Raw genomic sequence first — 25,515 nt, 5'->3', positions numbered from 1 at the left:
AATTGTGTCTCTAAAACATATAATAATAGTTATTTAGGTAACTAGTTATGAGCGCTATCGTTCAACAAGCGTAATATTTGCCAAAACGAACGTCAGCGAGCTTTGCAAATTACGCTTGTTGAACAATATCGCTCTTTTCATAACGTGTTCACGTACAACGTTTTAGCTAATTCCGCGCTTCTATAATATTTAATAGGATCATCAATGAAAATATTAAGTTCTTGAAGTATTGTTAGTATGAAAACAAACAATGATTTTTCAAAATAAGTTAAAACAAGTCAGAAGTAATTACTTGAAACGTCTTCAGATCGCAAATCAGACATTCCATTTGAAATAATAAAGTGTGGCCTTTCAAAAATTGGAAAAATATAAAAACCATAAACAAATAGGTACTACTTGTTTATTTTGAAAATTTAACAACGACTTCGACTTTGTGGACTACAATTCATAATTGAGATCTGAACTCATCTTGTGCAAAAATGTCGATATCAAGAAATACACTATGCTTTTGACTTGGTTGAAGATACAATCAGCAGGGAACCATGCAAAAAATCGGCGATTTTGACGAAGGAGAATGTGGAAAGATTTATAAAAGAGGCTGAAGATGAAATATTTCTATTTGCAATAGTTCGAATCAATTTACAATATGTTTATGATCTCATATATTAAAAAAATTGATGATTTCCATTCCAAGTCCGTTCAGGCGTTCTACCCAACCGATTTGATCAATTTTTTTTTAAATGAAAGGTATTGATGCACAGATCAGCCATCAACCATCGGATATCATCTAATTTTCACCATTCTCAAGTTATACTCAAATGCGATTTCCCCGTGTACATTACTTATGGGAGTTTTTCACATACACACGTTCTATCCTCAATATCTCAGGTACTATTCAAGATAGAGACTTCGTTTTGGTTTAATAACACTCGCTGAAACACTTTCTTTCTTTGGAGTTTTTGAACACTTAAATCGGTTGAGTTGGAGAGGAGCTAGACGCGGACATTCAATGTGGAGTTATGGATTTTTGTAGGTTTTGGCAATTTTTCTACATTCAAAGATCTATATCTCAGGTTCTAATATAGCTACAGAGTTCATTCTTGTGATTTCTGATACTTATTTAATGGATTCGATGCGAGCGAAGCCGCGGGTAAAAGCTAGTTTATCATTAAATAAATCGGTTTCTTAGGTTGCAGCGATAGGGATTGTGGGAGCCAGCAGGAATGCTGAACTGACGTTCCTACTAGAAGTTCCTACCAAAAGGAGATGTATTTCATGAAGGCACCTTTTTTAAAATTACAATTCCAGAAAGGAAAACACACGTTATTCTCGAATTTGTGGTCAATGCTGGAAATATTGCTGGCATCAATTTTGTTGACCTCAAAAAGTATAGAAATATTAGACCTCCTGAGGAATATTTTCGAGGCGATGATTTTTTTTATGTTCAAATAGGGTCTAAAAGTGAATTGAGTAGAAAGGAACATGGGTAACACCATTTTATGAAAATTTTAATTTACTTTTTTTCGGTTGGGGTATTATCCCCGTTTGTATTTTATCCTCAAAAAATATTAGTTAATTGATACTTTTTCAAATTTTATATCAAGTAAATATTCTGTAAGGGTTTAAGAACGAGTTAATACAAAAATTAATGAAAAAAAATTTGTTTTTGTTTTTTGTGAATGTCGCGTTTTTCCCATTAGTCGTTCCAGTGTGCCACGACAATGTTGACAGTTCATTAGAAAATAAGAGAAGAATTTCAGAAAACATTCTGGAGCAAAGCCCCTGGCAAACATGTGATATCATAGCTTCAAATGAAATTAACATTAGACAGGAAGTTCAAGAAAATATTTATGCCGAAAATTAGACTTACTTTAAATAACTGTGTCTTTAAGAATTCAATGTTTTTAAATCTTAAATATTATTGAATTAAAATAATGAGTTCATTGTCAGTTTAAATAATGAAATAATTGTTAGTATTTACAGTAATTAATAAATTATTCTTTGAAACTCTAACAGTTACGTGGAGTTTTTACATAACCACTTTTCGTAACTAATACATGAAAGTTATGAAAAATGTGACGTTTCCTAATGTCAATGAGTGACTCAAAGTGTCACATTTGATAGCGGAATTACGTAAATTTAATTTCATACCAACATATAATATCAGCTATCTATGTTGAGAATTGTATAACAGCAGAGGGACACATATGTGAATCTCTGAAAAGAGAGGAAGCAAAAATAACTGTATCGTCTACAGTTAGTAAACTTCTTTATACGAAGTTTGAAGATTTATTTTTTGAAAAGAAGATTTAAAGAGTTCTAGATTTACTGAACAGAAATAACTGAATTTACATTGGAGTTTAGAAGTAAAACAGAATTTTATATCAGCTTGTAGGGTATTAGTCCAGAATTTCCTAGTATGAGATCCGGAAAAATAAATAAGATTTATTTCAATCCTGATTCGCGTGAAGTATTAATTATACATAAAGAAGCATAGAATTTCCAACTACATTTAAAAGTTATTTATGCTCACATTGCATAAATCAACATGGTATTTATTGTAAACTACAACGCAGATTGAAAAAAATATAGAAAGCGACTTATTGTAATTTTTTTTTCAAGACGATTTTTGTGTTTTTACGCTCTAACTATCTTTCTATGGTTTTTTATTGATTTTATCTGTGACAACTTTTATATCAATGAAACTTTCAGTAACTATTTTTCCATTAAGAGCAGCTGAGATTCTTTTTATTTTTTTGAAAATTACTTATAACTTCTCATTTAAGCAGACCTATATTTTATGGTGCATTTGAGGATTTCAAATTTACATATGTTCAAAGGGTTTTCTCTGTTGAAACTTGATAATCTTTCTTTTTTTTTGTACCTGTAAAATTTTGAATTTCCTCATCTATTCAAACACTAGAAATATTAGTAAAAACTTCAACCAAAACTTATTGAGATTGACATAATTTTGTTGTGAACATAAACAGACATCATTATGAAAATTTTCATGTTTTGATTGGAGATGTGATTAAACAATTTCCCCAAGGGTATGTACTATGTAGGTATATACTATGTATCATTGGCATCTTAATAATATGAAGAATTGAACCTCATTATTTTGGTTACAAAGAGTTTTCGGACAACTCAATAGATCTTAACAAATTCTTTTTCCAGTAAAATATCCTTCATATTTTATTAATGTGTGCGGGTAATAATTCAGTTGTTACAAAGCAGACGAGCACATCCAATTTAGCTTGTCCCAAATGTCCACATAAATAATATATCACATTAATCATCACAATAACCCTATTATTAAATGGATTTCATTTCTTTCCAGAAAACCGGTGACGGACGATGTGAACTGGCCTCTGTACACTAAAGATCAACCTCAGTACTTCATCTTCAACGCTGACAAGAACGGTATAGGTCGAGGACCGAGAGCGACGGCCTGCGCTTTCTGGAACGATTTCTTGCCCAAGCTTCGAGACAATTCAGGTAAATTTCACTTTAGACCATATATAAAATGTCACAGAAATATGGAATTGAGGAGGCTACATAGGGGAATGGGATAATTAAAACTTAAGTAGTTCTCTGAAGGTATAACGAATAAAGTATTTTAAATATAAGTTTAATAGTGAATATGAGCTAACAAAATGAATAATTTCATAAAAATAGTCAATGAATTAGAAAACCACACACAGAATTGAATAAGAATAATATGATTTCGGTAATATTCGGCGTATATCATAATAAGTTTTCAATTTAACAATTTTATATTTCACATTGATCAGGTGAGGATAATCTAAGTGAGTGCTGACAAACTTGAATAATGTGTTGAAGTTTCAAAATGTAGCCACATGCATAGAGGCATACAAACAATCTGGTGATCAATATCCTACTCGGTAATATCATTGTATACCTCCTCGGCTCATGATGTAATTTGAGAAGGGCGCTCTAAATTTCTCAACCTTCCACCAACTTCGGAAATTTGAGATCTTGGGGTCATGGTAGGAGATTAATGTGAACCTAGAAGTAGTACGAGGTTTGTACTTGCTTTATGTAGCCTAGTGTTATCAGTTATCTAGAAAGATGGATTTCAAATAATCACAAGATAGAGTTTAAGATGAAGTACCAATATTTCTTTAATGTAACTTTGTGTATTCATACTTTCCTAATTGGAACTAAAAATTTATCTGAGAAATGAGCAATGGTTCTGAATACCAAAACACGTGTACATCAGACTGGGCCAAAAAACGACTATTACTTTTATATATACAGTGAAAATATTCATAATGATTAAAAAATATCGTGAAAGTTGGAGCCCTTAATAGTAATATTAAGGGGTACTGTTACGACTATTGAGTACAACAATAATACAACAATAGTAATGAGTGAAATAAAAAATTTGTTTTCTGTGAATTTTGTATCTACGCAAATAACTCCGTATATAATCCATAAATGTAACTTAATTAATTATGAGTAGACCGCTTTTGAATATTGTAGCGCCTACATTTTTGTATGTTTCGCAAGCGCTTGTTGAATTCTGATGACTTTTGGTGTTGATGCGCATACTAAATCGAAATTTGAAAAGATATAACTTGGAATATAAATTCTCACGTTTACAATATTGTGTGTCATTGAAACAGAACAAAATTGTGTTAACTCTATTATCTCAGGTATAACTGATTTGATGTCTGACAACTAATCTTTTATAAATAATAGAAATTTGATATGGACATAATTCTAAGAGAAATAATTTATCAGCAGCTGATGTTTCGAAAATAAAGGTATATAACGTATATATTACGTATATATCTTGAGATATTCTTTGTGAATGTGGATCCAATAATAATATGAAAGCAAGTATACCGAATAAATAGGCGATGACCCTAAAGTTCTTGCTTTTTGTTTTGATATTATTTCAACTATAACCTACATATTTTCTACAAGACATTTTGTTTACTGAATAATTTTGATCGCCAAATAAAGACACATTAGGACATTACATGTTCGTATCATAGCCAAATTTTGCACCGAGAATTTCAGAATTTGTCAGAACACTAGTGGAATATGCTGTTGTATGATTCAAAGACTGGATACTTCTTTGTCTTCAATTGCCATAATTGTTGCCGTTGAACGACATCGATGTTCATCGTTCAATTTAATTACAAGCCAACATCCGAATTTGCTTTGGTAGAGTTTGTATCAGAATATCAATTCCCATATGATTGCTTTGTTCCATAACTTCATGTCTGAATTCAAATGATGAATTTGGATACTCCTCCTTGCTTGTTTTGAAGCATTCGCTGTCATCCTTTTGATAAACTGGTTGTATACTTCTCGGTTAGCAACTATATGGTACAATTATTCTAATGTTTGATCTGTCGAATGTTTAGTATTACGAAGACATGGAGATTGTTTTTCTCCAATCCTAAGTTTTGTCTCATATATTTGTTCTTTTATTGTGAGTCCAAAATATTGAATATTAGAATGGATGAACCGTCGTATTCGAGTCAAAGCTTTGAAAACTTTTTATTTTTATACTAATGCCATAATATCATCGTTCGAAAAATCAATAAACAGACGAAAACCACATTAATTGTGGAAAACCTCATGCGTCTCTCAGACATTTTGTCTCGGAAATAGTACGTTACATTCTCCAATATTTTTGGAATCTTTTAACGTTTCATTTGCACCTATTTCAAGTTTTTTTCAAAACATTCATCAATAATCTTTTCGTTTGGAAAAAAAGAGTAATTTCACCTCATAAAATTATTATGATTACATAATTGAAAATCAAGATTTTAATGACCTACCGTTTTTCGGTGAGTCGGACAATTTGTGATACGATACTAACCACCTTTTGAAATTTCGCCAGAAACGCCAGAAAAAGTTTTAAAATTGCTATGAATCGCTTCTTCATAACAATAAGTATTTTCTTGAAGACAATTCAAACGAACAGTTGGCAGGTATTCTTAGAAGATGGGATTTCAATATAAAATGAGTTTATGACGTCAATTATAAGGAAAGTGGAAATTATTTGGAGGATTTTCACGATTCTGGACAAAAATTGGTTGTGATCGAATACTAGACCCATTTAAAGATGACATAGTATAAGGTTACCAAAACCGTACGTACGAATAATGAAAATGAAAGCTATAATCATTACTAGTGGAATTCCTTTTTGTTTATTTCAAATTCTTCAACACACCAAAAAATTTAACAAACCGTTAAATCAATAGACAACTCACATTTAATTGATAAATGATTAAATATAGGTACACAATCATTATTTTGCACAGAAAAATAGAAATATCTCAAGAATTAATATAATTCTAGGTATAGGGAAGGCTTGATAAAATAAAAGTTATATTGGTAGTATTTTTCGATACTCATGTATCAGATTCAATGAATATTAAGAAATTAAATAATTTTCCAGAATTCTTATTAATATTCGAATGATTTTGCAACAACGGATCCTCATTCTCAAATGTCTCTTACATTGTACAGGGTATTGAACTTGTTACGACTTTTATGGAAAATTGGTTATAACGTTTTAAATACCCCATAGATTACATCACAACCCTAAATTATTGTAATGGGAAAGTCAAGCTGATTCCCAATATGCACTAATAAGATAGCTGTATCAAGCTCATCAACAAAAAATAATGATTCATAGAATACTTACAATAATTGTACTTTCAATATTAATACGAAATATATGATTAATTAATAGCATTGTTCGTGGGTCAAATTGGACGTGAGTCAGTGGACGACAATTTCTGAAAGTGCATAAGCGAACGGTCCCTAAAATTATTCGGAATTTGACCCGCGAACGAAGCTTATACCTGTTCATTCTTTTTTAATCGTAACGAATCGATTCGAAGATTCTAAAACGTTCATTTATTATTATTCATTCATAATTTGATGTTATATTTGAAAAACCTCTGGAGTAACGCAGATTACGTCTCGTTACTCATAAAATAATATATTGATTTCGAGGCCCTGTTGCTATTATAACCGAAAATTCAAAGTTTCAATGCCATTGTAACGAAAAAAAAAAAAAGTCGACAGGTATATTTCGTTAGAAAATTCAATATACTACTTAAAACACATGAAAATCTAGTCGTACACGAATTTAAGATTGAAAATACAAGAATAGTGAATATTTACTTTTTTCAGTAAATTAAGAGAAATAACAAACAAACAATATCCATTTTAGGCTAATGAATAGGGTCAGTTGTACAATACGGACAATGTGAACCACCAACAAACCAAATGAAATGTATCCATTATTTTGGATAATGTATATATTTATAAAAGAATTCAAAGTTTACATTATAGCTACCTTCAACCCACTTCCAGTGACAGTTGCGAGAAATATATTCTCTACCCAAATATTTCATCGTTTCCAGGTTTATTATAAACATCAAATCATCAGATTACATATAACATAATTTTTCTGTAGGTCTTAATGATAATAAAGTAAGTTTTCGTTTTACGTTGTATTTATTATATTATATACGTGAAGAAACATGATAAATTCAGATGAAATGTTGATAAAATGGAGCTAAGTAAGCCTAATATGATTCCATGATAAATTCTGCTTAATACGAATGATAAGAAAACAGTGATTTTGGTTCATTCTATATGAAAGTAAAAACTAAAATACATCAGTTCTCATGGCACTTATGGGACTCGAACCCCAAACGAAACTTCTACTCGGTTCAGACATTTCAGCCATCCTTTACCTTCAAACTTACCAAACAAGTTTAGTTACTGCTCACTAATAATGTTTACTAGGCAGCATTTATATTGCGCCAATTTTCGTCAAATCTTCATATTTTTCGCTCCAACTTGGCAACGTCACAATTTATGGGTAATGAAAAGACAGGACTAGATGCAGAATTTCATGCTAAATTCGATGCTAAACTAATACACAGGGTGTCCTATTTGCAATAGTTCGAATCAATTTACGATATGTTTATGATCTCATATATTAAAAATATTGATGATTTCCATTCCAAGTCCGTTCAGGCGTTCTACCCAACCGATTTGATCAATTTTTTTTTAAATGAAAGGTATTGATGCACAGATCAGCCATCAACCATCGGATTTCATCTAATTTTCACCATTCTCAAGTTATACTCAAATGCGATTTCCCCGTGTACATTACTTATGGGAGTTTTTCACATACACACATTCTATCCTCAATATCTCAGGTACTATTCAAGATAGAGACTTCGAAACTTCTACTCGGTTCAGACATTTCAGCCATCCTTTACCTTCAAACTTACCAAACAAGTTTAGTTACTGCTCACTAATAATGTTTACTAGGCAGCATTTATATTGCGCCAATTTTCGTCAAATCTTCATATTTTTCGCTCCAACTTGGCTACGTCACAATTTATGGGTAATGAAAAGACAGGACTAGATGCAGAATTTCATGCTAAATTCGATGCTAAACTAATACACAGGGTATCCTATTTAAAAAACTTTACTTCATGTTGTCACGCTTAGGATGAACACCCTGTACACCTCAAAACATTTTAGAAATGTGTATCTGTGCAAATATAACAACTCTCATTTGGAAATTTTATTTGTATATTTCATCTTAAGTAAGTTATTGCACATCCACACACTAATGGGCCACCCTGTACAGGCTATTTTGTGACTTGATGCAAAAAATTTGCATGTGAGTAGACGTAAAAATAATGCTGTGACAGAAAAATTTCTTGTACGACCCCTTGTTTATGAGATATAGGCCTTTAAAGTTGCGAAATCAGAACTTATATTCAAGTATATTTTCTAAATAATACATTCGAACATTATAATTTTTTTAAAGATGGTAAGTATATCCATGTAGTGTGTTTGATGGAATGAATAATTTCACACCACTATCTGAAGGCCAGGGGCGGCTCGTGCGCAATAGTTAACAATCCGTAACTTTTATAGGGACAATCTGTACAATATAAAGATTGTAAAAATAAATTGTTCAATTGATTTCCCAGCAAAAAGGTACTTTTTGTTCAACTCGATAACATTTATGGTTAAGGAGAAGTAGATTTTTAGATCATTTTACATACCGTTCGTCATAAAAAGACATTATGAGGAAAATTATTATAAATTGTAATTATTTAATAAAAATACTCACAGAAGGTATTTGAACAGAAACAAACATTCTTAATTCAATAGAATACTGTCGAGCATAGTGTAAAGCAAACTATAATATATGTTCTACACACTTCCGGAGTTTACGAAGGATATTTCTTTGAACTTGGAAGAGCATTCCAAGATTGTGTCTTATAGCGTCACAATTGAAGTTCATTCTATCGATCATTTTTTTCCTTGTATTTACCGGTGTTGCATATATCAAGTGTTTTAAGGTATCCCCCAAAAAAAGAATCTTTTGTATTTAATTCAGGGTAACGTGATGGCTATAGACCTAGTCGACCAATCCACCTATCAAGAAAAATCATCATTCAGGAAGTGGGGAGGGGCTCCATCGTGCTGGAACAAAAACATATAATCTACATATTTCCTGAACCATAAATTTCATCGAGATGAACAAAGCGTACTTTATTGTTAGAAAATCGATTGAAACATTCATTTTGCTATATTTAAATAATACAGAATGCCGCTATAAAAGTTACGGTTTGTTAACAATTGACCATGAGCCGCCCCTGGCCTTCAGATAGTGGTATAGATTTGTTCATTCCATCAACCACAGTTCAATTTACAATTAAATGAAACACCAAGATCTTGAATGTTGTGGAACTTTCGAGCACGTTATTAGGAATAGGATAATCGAAATAAATCCATCCCTAGTGGAAGGTAAGGTATTACAGTTTAATATGTTAGGAGGAAGTGCATTTTTATCGCACAAATCAAAAATTTTATCTATATCAGATTAAAGTAAGTGACAGTCACCAATGTTCACCATAGAATGGAATATCTGCATATCTGCAAACCGAATAATAGCAATTGATCTTAAGATCATGTCATCCTTAAAAATTAAACATAATAAGGATCAATGAACTCAGCCCTGGGGGCTCCACAAGTTAATTTCTGTGAAGTTGAAACTATGATCAGTATCTGTAAGTTCCCAATCCGTCAGGTATGACATAAAAAGGTTGGTACATAAATCACGTAGCAAATGTTAGATAGTCTAGTGAGAAGAATCCCAGTTTCAAGTGATCCAAGGCATTGGAAAAATCTGTATAGATGACATAGACGGACTGTTGTTATCGAAGTGTGCTGCCGTATACGGAATTAAGATACGGTGGATGAGGAAGAAATTCGAAATGAAATTCGTTCAATTTAACCAACGCTACTATTGACTTGTGAATCGGTGCATTTTCTTGGTAAATCAGTGATTTTTTTCTTCGACATATGAGGATTTTTTGACTTGATTTTTGCATTTAAACGGTCCAACAATTCTATTTAGTATTCGCTATTGATTGTCTTGTCCTTTTGGAGACAGTCGATGAATAATATTCTATGCGCATCTCAGAATATTAAGTGGTTTACCGGCTGAAATCCACTCTGATGAAGATCGTTTTGATTCCAAAGTGAAGTGATGGATCCATGTTTCATCTATAGTCACATATCGTTGCAAAAAAATCTGATTTATTACGTGTAAACATGGCCAAACACTGCAATGAATTTTCAATACGTTGTTTTTGATCGACGGCATCAGCGTTTGATAAAATTTTCATGCATAATTGTAAACACATTGTCTGCTAATATCTTACGGCCTTCACGTAGTTTCAATTTACGAATAAATATAACCAATTTGTCGATTTTGTTTTATGTTTTCTTCTCAATTGGACGACCAAAACATTCAACATCATTATTGTTTGTACGACCACGATTACATTCAGCAAACCAATAAAACATTATTCTTTTCGATGGAGCAGTTTACGGATAACATTTTTGAAGCCATTGCTGAGCTTGCACAGTATTTTTGTCATCAAGAAGCAATGATAAATTAACACACAAAATTGTTTTGAAAGTAGTTGCATTTAAATGGCTGTCACTTTTTTTGACTAATCGAAATGTTATGAAATTTGACAGTCTTTTGAAAGTTGGTACTTCATAAACGTCAAATGGATTTGACAATGACAGCGTCATTTGTGTGTTAGTAACACGATTTATTGAGTGATGTATCAGTGATTTTTCTATTGGTATTTAGATAGCACAAAAATTGCTTGGTTAGGTTAGGTTAGGTTAGGTTAGGTTAGGTTAGGGATCAACAGCTGTTTTTTTACATTTCTCATGTAGTTTTCATGACTTATATGTCTCTCAATTTTCGCTTGCAGATTACTGACAGATGATGTATCACTATTCGGTTGCGATTGTTATTGTAAAACCATGAGGATTATTTTTTCTAAGTTGCAGCACCACGCCAACATGAACTTAGTTTATTGCATTTGTATTTATGGAGGTATTGTAAACATAAATAAATATGACTTCTATAATCACAGGATTCATTTCAATTGTCGCTTAAATATTTTTAAACAGAGAAATCATAAACCTTCAACCCATATATCAAGTAGTATTTGGATTATTTGGGATTTCATCTATAATTCCAAGTGGGTTGAAAGAAGGGAACATATTTCTGACGCTGATGCTGACTCAAAAATTCCCTATAATTAGAAAGAATAGCTAAACTATTGATTTATTCCTTACGGCTTTTCACACAGAATGCCCCAATTCTTTACTTAGAAAAATCATTGTCTTGAAAGACGACATAAAATCCAATAAAAAGTCAACTTGAATGGTTAGAATCGTAAAGACTTAACATCAAGATGAAGGTTAACAGAAAACTTTCCTATAAATAGTCGTTTAACGTCCATTTACATTAATTTCACTACATTGCTTATTATACTTCACATGTACAGAATTGGCTTGGAGTTTGAAATATTTCGGTTAAAACAATACAAAGATTATTTGTCATGAAAAACACGATTTTACTGTATTGGATTGATAATTGGAAGATTATATAATAATTAACTTATGAATCGTTTGATCAAATTCCATAAGCGTACTCAAAATAAGTTCAGAATTATTCGTTTTCATTTATTTTCATGAAAATATCAAAAACACTTATTTCAGTCTGGCCTCACTTCCCTAACTATCGTTGTTTCAATATTACTTGGATATTCATTACAAGGGCCTGAACATTTCTCTGATACAATAATAATTAAATTTGGAAAACAAAATCATGTTTGAACTACAGAAAAAATTGTGAATTGATACTCTAATACTCGTGAAAATTGGCTATTTATTGAAGGTTTCCTCTATAGTTGTACGGAAATTTGAGTATAATATATTAAACATTTCAGATCATCCTAATATATCGAACTTTTGCAATGCATTGCAAAATTTAACATGAGACTATGATAAGTTGAGTAGAACGGTTTCCGATCTCAACCTAAACATGTCAACACTTATGAATATATATGCCTGAATTGGGAAATATAGTTCTGTACGCATTTAAACGCTAAGTTTCTGTTTCAGAATCTTATAAATACCTATTGTTGTGAAAAGATTTTCCTGAAAATGGAAAAAATTTAGTATTGAGCAGTTATCAAATATTTTTTTTAAGGCAATACGCCTAAGCCGATGACAGAGGAGTTGAACAATGTGTCCAGAGACAGAAACGTGGTCATATCAACTTGATTAATAACGAGCGTTCGGGACAGTCAAAAATTGGATAACCAACGACAGTTAGATTAAGGTTGGAGAGAACATTTTTCAGAATTCAATGACGCGGTTTACGCGAAATAAGGAGGATTTTCAGCATTGACTCATGACTTCCGATGAAACCTGGATACAACACTACATTTGAAACGAAAAGATAGTGGATTGCAGGGAAGGAACCTACTCCGAAAAGGCAAAGACGGTTTCATCGGCCGGAAACGCGATGGCGATCGATTTTTGGGATTGTACTCATTCACCTAACCTTTAAATGGGTGAAAAATGAAAAAATCACGCATTATTGCTTCATAAGATGGAATGACATTGTAAAGAAGCGACTGCATTTGATTGAAGAGAAGTGACTTTAGATCATAACAACGCACCTTCTCACACTTCAGTTTTAACAATGAAAAATTTTTCCTAATAGTTACATTTTTGTTGAAATACTATATATATACATTTTTTAGTATCGTGGACATAGCAGTTCGGAACAACACTACTTTTGATGAATATATGAAAAATACATTATTTTCGCTGACCAAATTCTAGTCATTTTCTGAAATATTATTATATCCAAGTACCACCACTTTAGCTAAACTATGATAAAAATTAGAATCTTGAATAATATCTAGTTTGGTGAAACCAAGTTCTTCATTGAACCGGCTCTGGAGAGCAACTTTCCCGGAATTGCTGGAAGTACAGAAAGAAATAAAGAAAAGGGACACGGCCCAATTGATATCGACAACTTTGTTTATTACCTTGCGATCTATATTGTTTCACGGCTTGTCTGATTACTTTCTCTTGTGATGTTCCGACAACTCCATATTTATAGAATACGCGAAACGATTTGCCGTTGTCAGGATTGGGATACAAAGGGATGTTCAAGGGATAAAACATTTTGGAATAGGTGATTTATCTATCCACAACAGAGTCGTACATAAAGTATCGTGACTATTCTGATTAAACAATTTCTACTATACAGTAAAGTGACATAGATAAAAGATTATGAATTACCAAATCATTCAACGATATTTAGATAGTATGTGAAGTAGCTCTAAAATAACTTGAGAATAATTAGCCACTGTAAACAATTCACTTTACATATTTGATAACATCCTATAGATATTTGCAATATTTTATCTGTGTAAACTTAATTGAAATGTGTTGTCATGTCCACCAATTTTAAGTTATCAGGTAAGTTTTTCCAGAAAAAATTTCATTATATAATGATTATTAACCCTTTCAGTCTAGCCAACTCGAGTAAATCCTTACCGTTCAAACCCATTTACTCGTTACAGTGTATGTGTGAGAATTACAGTGGAGTATCTTTTTTTCGTTTGAAGACTCAAAAAAGTTTATAAAAGGGTCCAGTAAAATTAAAACAAATTGAAAAAGATATTTACAGCCAACTGAGACAAATAAAACATGAAATACAGAAATCTGGAACTCTTTAAAAGATCACATTTCCAAAATAATAGAAAACGAAATCCTAGATTTGATGGAGCGAAGAAGAAGACAGAAAAATATTAGTGAAAAATATAAACAGATATAGAAAATAACCAAATAAAAAATTAGAGTGGCCAAAGAAAATTGGATGAAAGATGAATGCATTGAAATGGAAGAGTTACAAGACAAACATTACACGTTCAATATGTTAAAAAAAGTCAGAGAAGTAGTTGACCTATACAACAAGACTCCTCAAACCTTAAGAGATTTAAAAGGGAAAATAATCATAGAAGAAGAAGAAATTCGAACAACTTGGTATGTGTATATCAAAGAACTGTATAATGACTCTAGATCATAAAAACAAATGGCATTTGATGAAGACGAAGGACCAGAAATTCTAAAATCAGAAGTGATACATGCTGTTGGCAAAAAACAAGATAGCTGTTGGACCTGACAACATTCCAACACAGATGCTAAAGCTCATAAATGAATAAAACATAGGAATATTAGTCAAATTCTTCAATCATGTTTATTCAACGGCTGAAATTCCAGAAGACTAGTTAAAATCCGAATTCATAACTATGCAAAAAAACAACGTTTAAAACACTGTAGCGACTATAGACTGATAAGTCTTATAAGTTACACTATAAAAATATCCTTAAGAATCATCCACGCTAAAATCAGAAATAAGTGCGAAGAAGATCAAGACGAAACTCAATTCGGCTTCAGAAATGGGTTGGGAACATGAGAAGCACTTTTTGCACTGAATATATTACTACAAAAATGCCGGTACCAACGGAAATATGTATTTGCAGTCTTTATCGATTACGAAAAGGCATTCGATCGAGTATAACACGACAAGTTAATAAATATATTAAGGGAAAAAGGAGTTGATATAACGGTAAACTTATAAATACAATCAGATACGCATACGATACAATTATACTGTGTGACCACTTGAATGGACTGCAATGCCATTGACAGAGTGGGAAAAGAGATAGGTCTAAACATGAACTATTCTAAAACAAAATATATGGTATTTGGTCGCTTGCCGTACCAATATACACAGCTACAGGTAAACGGACAAACAATTCAAAGAGTGTCCAATTTCAAAAATCTTGGTTACTACATTACTGAACCACATGATCCCGATAAGGAAATAAAATATAGAATTGTGGTAGCTCGTACAACATTTTTTAAAATGAGGTTATCTAATAATAATTTAAAATTTCAACTCTGAAAACGGATGATCAAATGTTACATATGGTCAGGTCTCTTATATGGTGTCAAAGCATGGACCTTTAAAATATCTACCATCAATCGCTTAGAGGCTTTTGAAATGTGGTTATATAGTTGGTTAGGTTGGTTGGAGTTGTTGGATAACATTAAATGCAGGAAAATAGCTTATTTGGGACACATAATGCGTGGTAGCCGGCATAGTATCCTCCAGTTGATTATGATAGGTAAAGTTGAAGGTCGTAGAGGAATTGGAAGGAAACAAGCCTCTTGGCTGAAGAATATTAGATAATGGACTGGGATAAAAGAAGCAGGACAGTTATTTAAACTAGTTTAAGATAGAGAGAGGTTTGCCATGCTGATCGCCAACGTTAAGGTGACTTGATACAGCACGCTAAAAAGAAGAAATGATATCTTCTCAGATTCCCCGATATGTACACGAGTTTACAGCATAGGTAGTTGTAACTCAACTTATTAAACTTATTAAAATAAAATACATAAATAACATAAACTTAAGTGTCAAGCAAAAAAATATATAGATTCTAATAGGTGCCCACACAGCTTATGTGAAGAATGACATAATATTTATGTATTATAGCGGTTATTATAGTGGTTGAAGGTAACAAGTTGTAGTTCATTGATGAAATTATGATTATTAATACATGACAATATATAGGTATAAGGAAATATATCTATTTTTTGTTCAATTTGTAATTATTGACTGACTAAGTTGATACATAAAACATTATAACGTGATTAGGAATTTTACTGACAAAAAATTAACTTTACAATTGAACAAATCATTCGGATAGTTTCCGAACTGGAAATCAGAATTAAGTCTATATGTTACTAAAGAATTTTATAATAGAGACATTAATTTTTTATCTGTAATTTAATACTTATGCTAGCAATTATTTTTCAGTTTGAGTTTTGCTAACGAATCAAACAAAATAAATTTACAATGTATGATCCATAAAACCCATAATAACCCAAACATACACGAACTTCAAACGTTTGGCTAAAAAACGCTAGAATTTCTCTTTTTCATGAGAAAAATATTATGGTAACAAATTGTAATACAAAAACTATTGCACACATATTTAAAAGTTTTTCTATCACTTTTAACCTAGCTCATGTTTCATTTCATTAAAATTCAATTGATCTAAATTACCATTCATTTACCAACTTTTCAATTTACCTTATCAAATCTGATCCCCTCTGTGCCACCATAGAGCTATATATGAGAGAAAATGAGAAGTTTGGGACCGCAAGTTGCGAGTTCACTCTTATAATTTGATAACCCAAAATAAATAGCGGTATTATTCCGGCTTGACACCTAGATAAGGTAAAAATATTCTCACACGTCGACATTTATAAAGCGTATAGAGAGTTATGTAGCAATAAAGCAGCAGTCAGCCGAAAAATGAAGTCAGCGGGCGAATATTGGCGTAAGATATGCTGCTGCGACACAGGATTGTGAATCCTGATTGATGCCGTACAATAGAAAACTCACAAAACGAAAGTAACTTCAAATATTTTCACGTAAACGGTAAAGTGCATTAACACGCGATCCTTTTATACGTGAAGAAAACAATATTGTTTTATTTGTCCCTTGTGACCGTAGATTAGACAATACTTATGTATTAACCGTTAAGATTTACTTCAACAAACTATACTACGCATGAAAATCTTTTATGACTTTATCTTAGTTTCTTGTTCGTCGTCAAAAATTTTATTATGCAATAGAGCATAAAATACTGGCAGTAATCACTAGTATGAATTCTATTGAACAATGATTTTCTTTATTTGAAGATTCATATAATTTCGACCAGCACCAAATACCAGCATAATGAAATTATCTCAATTCACCAAAATATTATTACCATAACAAAATTATGTGAAATCTACTCGAATCTGCGTGACTCGTAATTTAGTTAAAAGTGTTCTCCTAAAAATCTGTTGAGTATTCTAATATGTTGATGTTGATTGGATAATGGAATAATCTAGTTTTCCGTATCTTTATCAAATGTTGAAAGTAATAACAGTCACTAGCAAAATCTTGCCAAACGAATCGAATTATTTTTATATTCGTTTAAATAAATTCATTATTTCATTTTATCTACCACACAAGGGGTGCGTTTCTAATATCATAGAGAGAACCTAATTGACTATGCTAGTTTCAAAAATTCTGGCATGTTCGATGTCCATTATCTTATGTAGCAATTCTAGTTAATCTAAAATTTGTGATACTCATTACTTTTACAATTTCTTTCACTATGCGAATGTCTCTATGAAATAAAACGGTGTTTGACTTACAGAGATATTCCGTTCTATTCCAGTAACGCACATAGCAATTTTACATGTCAAATAAAGGTTTGTATTTAGAAAAGAGGAAGAAACCTCACATTCACTCTCCAAAATTTATCACCTTTTACTTATGGATAATTTCAGCCAACTGATTGTTATTATATAAGGGGTGAAATCATGCATTATCCAGCATGTTTGAATATTATTGAAGCCAACTTACAGTTGATCTCAGTATTGTCAAATTTCACAGTTAATATTTAATATCTGAATGCATTGTAAGTTTCACAAATAATTATTTATACATCTTAATTTTATTAAAAATCAATAAGAATCTGACTTTAGACCTCACTAAGTTTGGTGAATGGGAAATATTTTCCACAATTGATTTCAACAAAAATGTTTTCATGACCAAGAAAATAATTTTGCTCAAAAAGTTTGAGAAAAAATATAAGCTTGAGAACATTGCTATGTATCTGTTTTCATTTGCGGTAAAATGGCTGCCTTTGTTTACTAAATATTGAAAAAGAATTTTGAATAGATTTGTTGAAGTGAAATATATTTGAGTGTTAAGATATTATTTAAGTGATATATTAGTGCTAAAACAATGGGTAAATCATGTTATTAAGTGGATTATTTAAATCCTAACCTTTCATTCCATAGGAGAGTATCAGTGGCGTAACTCAATCTTATTTGTTAACAAATCGATTAACTTCTTACAATATAAAATTGTAGATTTCGTATGAATGTAGAGCAAAGACAAAAGTGGCTAGCTGTATTGAAAATACAGGAAAAAGATTCACCCAAAGAAGCTTATATTTGTTGCTCTCATTTCAAAGCAGACGATTTTCAATGGAAAGGAAATCCTGAGAAGATTTTTTTGAAAAAGAATATAATACTTTTACCATACTTTCAATCAGATAACAGTACAGATGATGAGGTATTTTCCAGTAGGAGGTATTAATTTAAGTAATTGATAAGAAAATTAACTTCTTTACAAAGAATATTGGATACTTCTTGGCAGTGTTAGATTCAACATTTGAAAAGTATTTATTGTCTGTTTGAAAAATGTTGTTAATTTATATTGCGTATTTCAATGTTCAAAAAATGTTAAATATTTGCTCACTTATAAATTTTCACAAGACCACTTGGAACTGTTTTTTGGGTCTATAAATACCTTTAAGAGACTTCTAATTCACCAAGAAGTAAAAGCAGGAGATTGAGGGAATGTTATTAGATTGGATTCTACTGGCATATTGCATTGTAGTAGCCAAGGACCTAGTAAGACTGAAAATATTCAAAAAGATGCAGAATATGAAAACCAATAGAAGCAAAATATTGAAGAATTTCAGTATTCAAACTCGGAATCATGGAATTTGATTGTTTATGTTTTAGATGTAGTTAGTTATATTGCAGGATTTGTTGTAAAGTCTTCAAGACAAATTATTAATTGCAAACCCTGCTAATCTTTGCTAGAATCAGAGAAACCCTTATCTACATTGCAAGGGTAAAAAGAATTTCTCCATTTAACAAATGCTTCATATTTGGTAATAATGGTATGTGAGTGTGCATAAAAATATTTTCGATTTTTCAACAAAACCGCCAATATTTTCAACAAAAATATAAAGCATTTGGAATTGGTTTTAATTTCGGAAACAGTAGCTAACATTTTAAATGAATTTAATGATCATCTATATGATGAAGATCCCATAGAAAATCACGAAATTAAATTAAATTAAATTAAGCCTATCTTAAAAAAGTACTTTAAGGTGCGAATTCATCAAGAAACAAATAAAAAAATAGAAAAAATTCCACGAATTCGTCAACACCTAAATAAAACTGTTCTCCTTAAAAACCAGTAACGTTTGCTGTTTAACTTTGTACTTCAAGTTTGTTCATAGTAATTCCATATTAAAATGACCTACAAATATTTGTTACTTTTAATTTTAAATTAAACTATTGTCAGACATCCAATATTATCCATTTGCCATGAGAAAATAGATTTTGTTAGTTTTATACCCCTCTGGTTAGCATTAATAATTTACGTCTACATTTTATCTAGGATATTATTTTTAAAACTACCTTAATACATATATTTTGAAATGTTTAATTATTTAATTTTCTTTGAAACTAACTATATTGCATTCATGTAAATTATTTTTTTAAATTTAATTTTTTACATTTCGCATGCTACGCCTATGTTCGAATAATGTCATATGTGCGGGACAACATAAACAAACTGTCCCTAAGTTTGCTTCATCGTTCTCCGTATATTGTGTGTTATGATGCTAGGTCCATCCTTTATTATTCCTCCATGGTAAATTCCACATTCCGATATCCATATACTGTGTCTAACGTAAGATTTTGTTTCTCTCAATTTTTCGTTTTTAAACTCTCTTTTTAATAACAATTACGAATCCCTCCGTTTCCGGGTGAGGCTTTCTTCTGGTGAGCCATTTGATATATGATTATTTATCTACACCAAGAACTGCCGCAAGCTTACAACTATACACACGAATAATTTTCCTACTCTTTTCAGTTATTCTGTAGTTGATCACTCTTTCAGTAGCAGGTTATTTATATCTACTCAAGTTTATAGGCGTATATTCTTTATTCTGTGGAACCCCCCTCATTAGATCAATTTTAATTACACGGTTTATATTAGCTTTGCTCTATGTAGAAGATTTTCCAAACTTGATATCTCACCACTTCAAAACTTCGATCTGAAGTTTTGCTTACTCTTCATGAACTGATTATAATCTCATTAATTCTTTCCAGGATCATGAGTTTAGCATTTAATGTAAATAACCCATGACAATATAATAATTTTATATATTTGTACGATTATTCCTGTCAGACTGACTATTAGCATAGCGTAACAGAATCTTTGGATTTGATATCAACCCACATCTATTAAATGAATTTAAATTGTATTTTAGTATTTGTATACTTGTCAATGACCAATAATCCTGCATAAATGTAATAATTTTGTTCCATAGTCCCTATAGCCCACCAAGGAAAATATTTTCTTCCGGAAACGTAGTCTATGAAACTGAGTTACTATTCACTCTTTAAGATGGCATTTGTTTATTAGAACAATTTATCGATTTTATGATCGATTGTCCACAAGATGCAAAGCTATACGGTTAATTATGCTGTCATTCATTCAAGTTCTTGACTATTTAGTGACTATTTACTGTACTATCCTAAGACGGAATACGAATACGAGCTTCATTAAAAAAATTAACTGGTAGAATATTTAAACATAAGTTTACATAAAAATCCATAAGAAGAAATAATTTTTCATTTTGTGTCGATTGTCAATTGTTAGACACGATTAATCAAAAACGTGTAATTCGAGTCAGTGAAAAGAAACCCGACGCAAATATTAACATAATATTAGTTAGGGCATGAGATTTATTCGTACATTTTTCATTCAAATCTACTCATTTTGGAACAAAAGTAGAAATAATAACCATAAACATTGAGCACCATACGCTTTTAGAACAGCGTCCTAATTTTTGGTCTCTTCTGATTGAAAATTGGTTTTTTGAACCAGTAAAATTTGCACGTATCGACCTATTTCCAACTTGAAAACTTGCATAATTACCTCAATACATAAATGACCTTTAACATGAATATCAAAATGCAATTACGAATAATTCAATTTATGTTTGCTACTCACGTTTGAGATACAAGAACCAAGGTGGCAAAACAGATCTTCGCTTTGATATTCATGCTGTAGGTCGGTGGTGGACAATTTTTTTAATCTCTTAAAAACGATTTTGTTGAAATCAACAGTCTTTGTGTGTGTAGTGAACAATTAAAATAATCAAGAAAAAGTTTTATAATTTCGAACAGCTGTAACCATATTTTTACTTCAATGTATGCAACATAAAGTTTATTATAATCTGTACCCTTCTTGGAACAGTTATTGAAAGCTTTTAAATGATATTTTCGCGCAATCGTAACAGTATGTGCTATCAGCCAATGGTTCCTCCCAACCCATCATAAAACCGTCTTTGGTACAGGGACGATTCGGCGCAATATAGATTACGTACTCCAACCTGCTCGGTTACAGTTATACAAATGATTCTGTTTTGTGTTGCAACCAACTTAGGTATCGTTTGTGAACCGTTTCCGGGATGGTATTTTTGATACTTCGTTGAACTGTTACCAGAACTGTGCAAAACCAGATATAGCGGGTTGAAACAAACCTCAAGTATCGAAACGACCGTCCCGGAAACGGTTCATAACGGAACACAAAACAAAATCTGGATAGAACTTATCGTGCACTTGAAAAAGTGGACTTTTTGTAAGAAAAATTTTAAAACATTGGTTTCATTCTATTTTAATGATAGTATTATTATTATTATCTTCAATTAACTGTCAAATTTCTATGCCCAAATGCTTTAAATTGATACTTAGTGTTTTTGCAAAATAAAATCTCCACCCAAAACATTCGCGTGTACACAGCCTACGCGGTATAGTTCTCTGGCCCAGGAGACATTTTCAAAACTTGAAAAAGTATTTGCTCTCCCGTTCTTTAGGTGATTAATTGAATGACTTACCCATGCAAGTTGTTAATGTCAATTCATATCCCAAAGATCACCAAAATTACATTTTGATATTCATTTTGTAAGATCTAAGATCTAATCTAAGAAAACAGCTAATTTACATCAAAATACTGGCCATGGGGTGAACAATCGACTTCCCGTTTGCACTATAGAAACGTCAAGATTTTTTACATATTCTAAAAACTAATTTTCAGTCAGAAAAGACTTGCATTCAAGACGATTTAAGAACAAAAAATAAAAGAAATCGTAACTTTTATCAGTATTTATTTTATTTATTACAAATACATATGTCTCTTATTTTAATATCCAATACTATTAGCGATTTCTTCAAAGCTTGAATGAAAGCTACATTGAGAAAACAAAAATCTACTCTAATCTGATAGATATGATTACTATTTGGAGCTGAACACTCTTTTACTAAACTGTTGTCGATTTTTATTGATTTTCCAAATTAATGTTATATTGTGACAAAGTTCAGTGAGCTTTGATGAATAAACACTTTTCATATCAGTTCTACCATAAAATAGTTCGTAGTTAATTTATTCGCTATCACTGAACAAAATAAATCATGAACTGTGAAAATTATCCGAATAATTGGTAAAATATTCTAGTACAGAATTTTTTTAATTTAATTGAAATGTCGACTCAAATTGTGGGATCAACTCCACATAATCAAAGCAATTAGTATATAGGTTTGAAATGTGTCATTTATTGTAGATATAAATTAGCTCATTGAAACTGAATTTCAAAATAGCCAGCTATTTATGAAATAAATTGTGAGAACAAAGTAGGAATATTGCTGCAATATTTTCTAATATTAACTGTCAAATACGGATATAATAATACATTCAAAATGTAGAAATAAATCAAAGTCAAAAAAATGATTTTTTTATTTTAAATGTATATACACTAGCGGTCAAAAGTTATTGCCCATCCTATAGTTTGCATGATACACAACAAATAAAATCAATACGCTCTATTGTGATTTTTATATTTTAAAGTACATATATAAATAAGAATAAAGTAGTAATAAAACGACACTGCTAAATTTTGGAATTTTTCATAACAATTTCGACAAATAATCGGGGTCAATTCGATTCCATTTTTCCATTTTCCGTTTTACATGATATTTTGTAAAGATGCGAAGTTATAACCACTCAAGCGGGTTGAGATTGGGTGACTGTGATCAACAAATAATTATTAGGAGTTAGTATTCCAATATAGTGTCTCTTTATATTGAAATTGTGGATCATTTTTCTCAAATCTCATTCAATTAATACTTAGCCAATTCAAGTCATATCCACTTGCTCTGTTTTTAATGAAACTTAGTGGTACTTTAAAATTCAGCATTTCTTATTTCGTTAACTAGAAAATCAGATTCTATATCTATTCATTGTTTTGGGCTATGAATTTGTCTATGGTAGCACTAGTTTGTCATCATTGGGAAGAGAGAAATGTTCTGTCACCAGTAACTTCTAACATATGGTGTCAATACTAGTGTCAGTGTTTTGTACATGTACATAATAACATGTTTTTGTAATATCGCTTGAGTTCAAAAGCGCTTAGTAAGATATGCAGTTATGTTTTAACAATTACTTTCATTGTATCCTGAGTTACAATCATAACAGCGTATTCCAAGGTTATATCAATCGAGAATTTCCTCATTCATTCCAAACTATTTAATTTGGCCTAAGTCTGTCATTTTTGCAGATTAAAATTTGAAATTTATGCTTTATCAAGTTTCTGCAAATTTTCTCTTGCTGAATCTGTAAAGACCACGCCATGTTCACTCCGATCGACGCTCCTAAAAATACGTTTGATAGGTACGCCTTCATTTACAACGATGTCCTCCTTTGACGGTGTCCATGAACACCAACTATTTTTTGAAATTCCAAATTGCCTTTATTTTATTATTTTCCCATTTTCCTAACTGAATGCTATCAACTCAATTCTCTTCAATATACTTACACGCTTTATATAAAATCGACATATTTACGTCCCTTTACCTTTCACAACCTGTCTTACATACATTGTCACACGAATCCAAAGGGAAAGCTTCGAATTGGAGGGTTGGCCAGATCAAATGTCCATCCAACATTGGCTCGTTATTATCTCGACTCTACACCTAACTCGTCTCTAGCCGAGCTATAATGCTCCTAGATGCTATACACGCACAATGGACATCGACTAAGTTCAATTTTATTACACTTTAAATTAAACGATTGCCTTAGCCAGATTGTAACTCCGTTATATTTCTTTAATCTATGAATTTTACCCACTTTGATTATTGGGTTACGCATTTATTATCCTCGATCTACGATACATGTCCATATATTTACTTTTGTTTGATTCTGGTTCTTTCTTGATTACAATTTTTTTCCTGATGTTTTTCAGATCTTCGTATTTCCTAATTCCAGTCATCAAAATGTTTCAGTGTGTCTTGCCGCGGTGGTTTGAAATGGAAATTGAACATGGAGTTGAATATATTGATATAGAACTCTAATTTCTCTAGTGTAGTTATTACAGTTTCACATTTTTCTTTTTAAAGGTGGATAGTTAGCACAGGATTCGCATATCTTCTATTTCTAATATTCTCTAGCATTTGGCGGCCTCTATGTGCAGAAAAACTCCCAATGTGCCTCACAATATCAGAATCATCAAGTTGTTCTGCTTTTATTCCTACATAAAGAGACATCATTTTTCAAAAAGCATTGATATAATCTGCGATTTATTTGAACTGTTCCGAGAAAACATACTGATGGTGCCTTTGTACTATGAAAAATTAAAATTACAAATTTATTTTTGAGGTGGATAGATTTTTGGGGGAATAACTACTGTTTTTTTACTACCGGTGCATACTGATAATGATTCTGCGAATAAGTTTACTAAATTCTAAATTTAGTAGTATATTTTATCATTTCTCTTTTCTCAAATATCGTAATAAATTTGTTATGATAGGCACAATCAAAAACTTCAAATTTCTTTTCAAAGATTCAGATACATGCTCATTACACAAATCAGAAAAACCACCTCCAATATTTGTATCCGGAGCTGAAAATATAAACCCCTCTAACTGAATTTTTTAATAATATCACACTTGACAAGAACACTATTAAAGTTTTAAATAATAAACAGGTGAGAATACAACCTACCAAAAGGCAAGCTATTATGAAGAACTTGCAGTATAGAAAACTCAATTTACACATACAAAGCTAAGGAAGGTGAAACTTTCAGAGAATGGCGCTAA

The 25,515-nt window shown here is 31.4% G+C and overlaps 1 protein-coding gene across 1 annotated transcript in view; it reads left to right on the top strand.

Moving 5' to 3' along the window:
• LOC130901497 (acetylcholinesterase) overlaps positions 1 to 25,515 on the top strand; it is a 298,152-nt gene that overhangs the window by 257,570 nt on the left and 15,067 nt on the right. The window contains exon 5 of the mRNA XM_057812932.1: positions 3,341 to 3,498. Within this exon, the coding sequence (XP_057668915.1) occupies positions 3,341 to 3,498 (158 nt within the window). The remainder of the gene's footprint in view (positions 1 to 3,340; positions 3,499 to 25,515) is intronic.

This window comes from Diorhabda carinulata, chromosome X (genome assembly GCF_026250575.1).
Source record: "Diorhabda carinulata isolate Delta chromosome X, icDioCari1.1, whole genome shotgun sequence".
NCBI classification, from domain to species: domain Eukaryota; kingdom Metazoa; phylum Arthropoda; class Insecta; order Coleoptera; family Chrysomelidae; genus Diorhabda; species Diorhabda carinulata.
This window is presented reverse-complemented; position numbering and strand designations above follow the sequence as displayed.